This window comes from Xiphias gladius, chromosome 16, assembly GCF_016859285.1.
Source record: "Xiphias gladius isolate SHS-SW01 ecotype Sanya breed wild chromosome 16, ASM1685928v1, whole genome shotgun sequence".
NCBI lineage: Eukaryota > Metazoa > Chordata > Actinopteri > Istiophoriformes > Xiphiidae > Xiphias > Xiphias gladius.
The window spans coordinates 4,489,668-4,491,224 of NC_053415.1; the positions used below are offsets into that span (position 1 = coordinate 4,489,668).

Genomic DNA, 1,557 nt, shown 5'->3' on the forward strand with positions numbered 1-1,557 from the left:
TGCAGTGCCACGGCTCATGAGGAAAAAAACTGAAATGTCCCACCAGTAAGAAGAAAGAACTGAAGCTGTGTAGAGAGAATCCATCCGTCGTTCTTTTCCCTTCCAAATTTATTACATCAGAACTTAATACAAGGCCACAAAACCAATGAAAGCTCAATGTGTGGTTTAAATGTGCTGACAAAAACTTAGGCACCTCAAATGCATTTGAGATGCAAACATTTTTAAGCTCATATGTGAGTATAACCAAACATTAGGCTATAACATAAAACATGATTGTATAAGCTAAGAAGAGGACAGTTTCCAGTGGACAGCTTGTTTTATCCAGGAATCTCGATTAGTCAGAGTCACTGCTGGAAGAGCTGCTGGAGGAGCTGCTGCAGGAGCTGCTGGAGGACTACGGGAGGCATGAACACAACAGATAGTTGACATTACTTCCTCATTTAAATCTTCTGGAGACAACTACCAAGCTGATTGTAATTTTGGTTTCTTATTTTCTTGTTATTATTCTATTCATTTGATTTGAGAGCGTGAAGATGGCAGCTAGTCATTCAAGTCTTGACAAGAGCTGGACTGAGTTTGTCTCTCATAACTCCATTTTCCTCTTTGGAGCAGAGAAGAGAGCAAATGCTTCCCAAAGGTCACCGGTGCGAGCCCGGGACAGACGGAACAAATTTGGGCAGGGAAGGGAAAGAGTAGTACTTTCTCCTCCCGTATGACAGCTGTTGAGATGTCCTCAAGCAAGGCACCACACCCCTAACTGCTCCAGTGGTATCATAGAAGACTGTGGTTGTTCCACTTGACATGCTAGTGTGAATGTATGTAACTGTGTGAAAGTGGAGCATAGTGTTCCTGCACAAGTGCATTTGTACTCCCTGTACTACCCCTGGATAAATAACCTTCAAAAAGCATGTTATCAGTAAAAGAGTATTCCTCTGATCAGTTCTGATTAGGTTGGCTTGCACAAAATTTCTATTCCTTGTGTTTCACATGAATTCTGACCCAAAGCCACTTTTTGCTGTGGATGAGCTGTCCACTGCTCTACTGAATCTTACCCCGTGACTGTCCTTCCCCTTCTTGTGACACTTGGCATGCTTGTGGCCATGCTTGTGCTTGTGCTTGCGCTTGCCCTGGTGTCCATGTCCATGTCCATGTCCATGGCCATGACCGTGGCCATGACCGTGGCCATGGCCTCCTCGAGGACATTGTCCTCCTGAAATAAGTAGTATGTACAGTATTACACTCAATACATTTAGAAGAAAGAGGTGAAAATGACCTGAAAGCAACTGTGTTGTTTACCTCGGTTGTGTCTAAACATGTCAAAACTTCAAACCCTAAAATTAGAGAAGAGAGAAATTAAAATGATTAAAGAAACACAGATCAGTGACACAGATCCCCTGTGAACAAAAAAATATTTTTGTGAATCTTTTGTTGGCAATGAACTCTATAAAGCATTTAAACTTGGAAGATGCAAATGCAGTGTGTGTAAAGATGTGAAATGTAAAACGTCAAAATTATACCAAAAAATGAGCATCACCCTCTGGACATATATGCTTATTC

General features: G+C 41.7%; 1 protein-coding gene across 1 annotated transcript; it reads right to left on the reverse strand.

Moving 5' to 3' along the window:
- Positions 1-322: 322 nt before the first annotated feature.
- On the reverse strand, positions 323-1,331 carry LOC120801142 (kininogen-1-like). Its single transcript, XM_040147712.1, has 3 exons — positions 1,297-1,331; positions 1,053-1,210; positions 323-394 (listed from the first exon to the last, which is right to left on the reverse strand). Exons 1-3 carry the CDS (start codon positions 1,313-1,315, stop codon positions 335-337), a joined length of 237 nt encoding a protein of 78 aa, XP_040003646.1. The 5' UTR covers positions 1,316-1,331; the 3' UTR covers positions 323-334.
- Between the last annotated feature and the right edge of the window lie 226 nt (positions 1,332-1,557).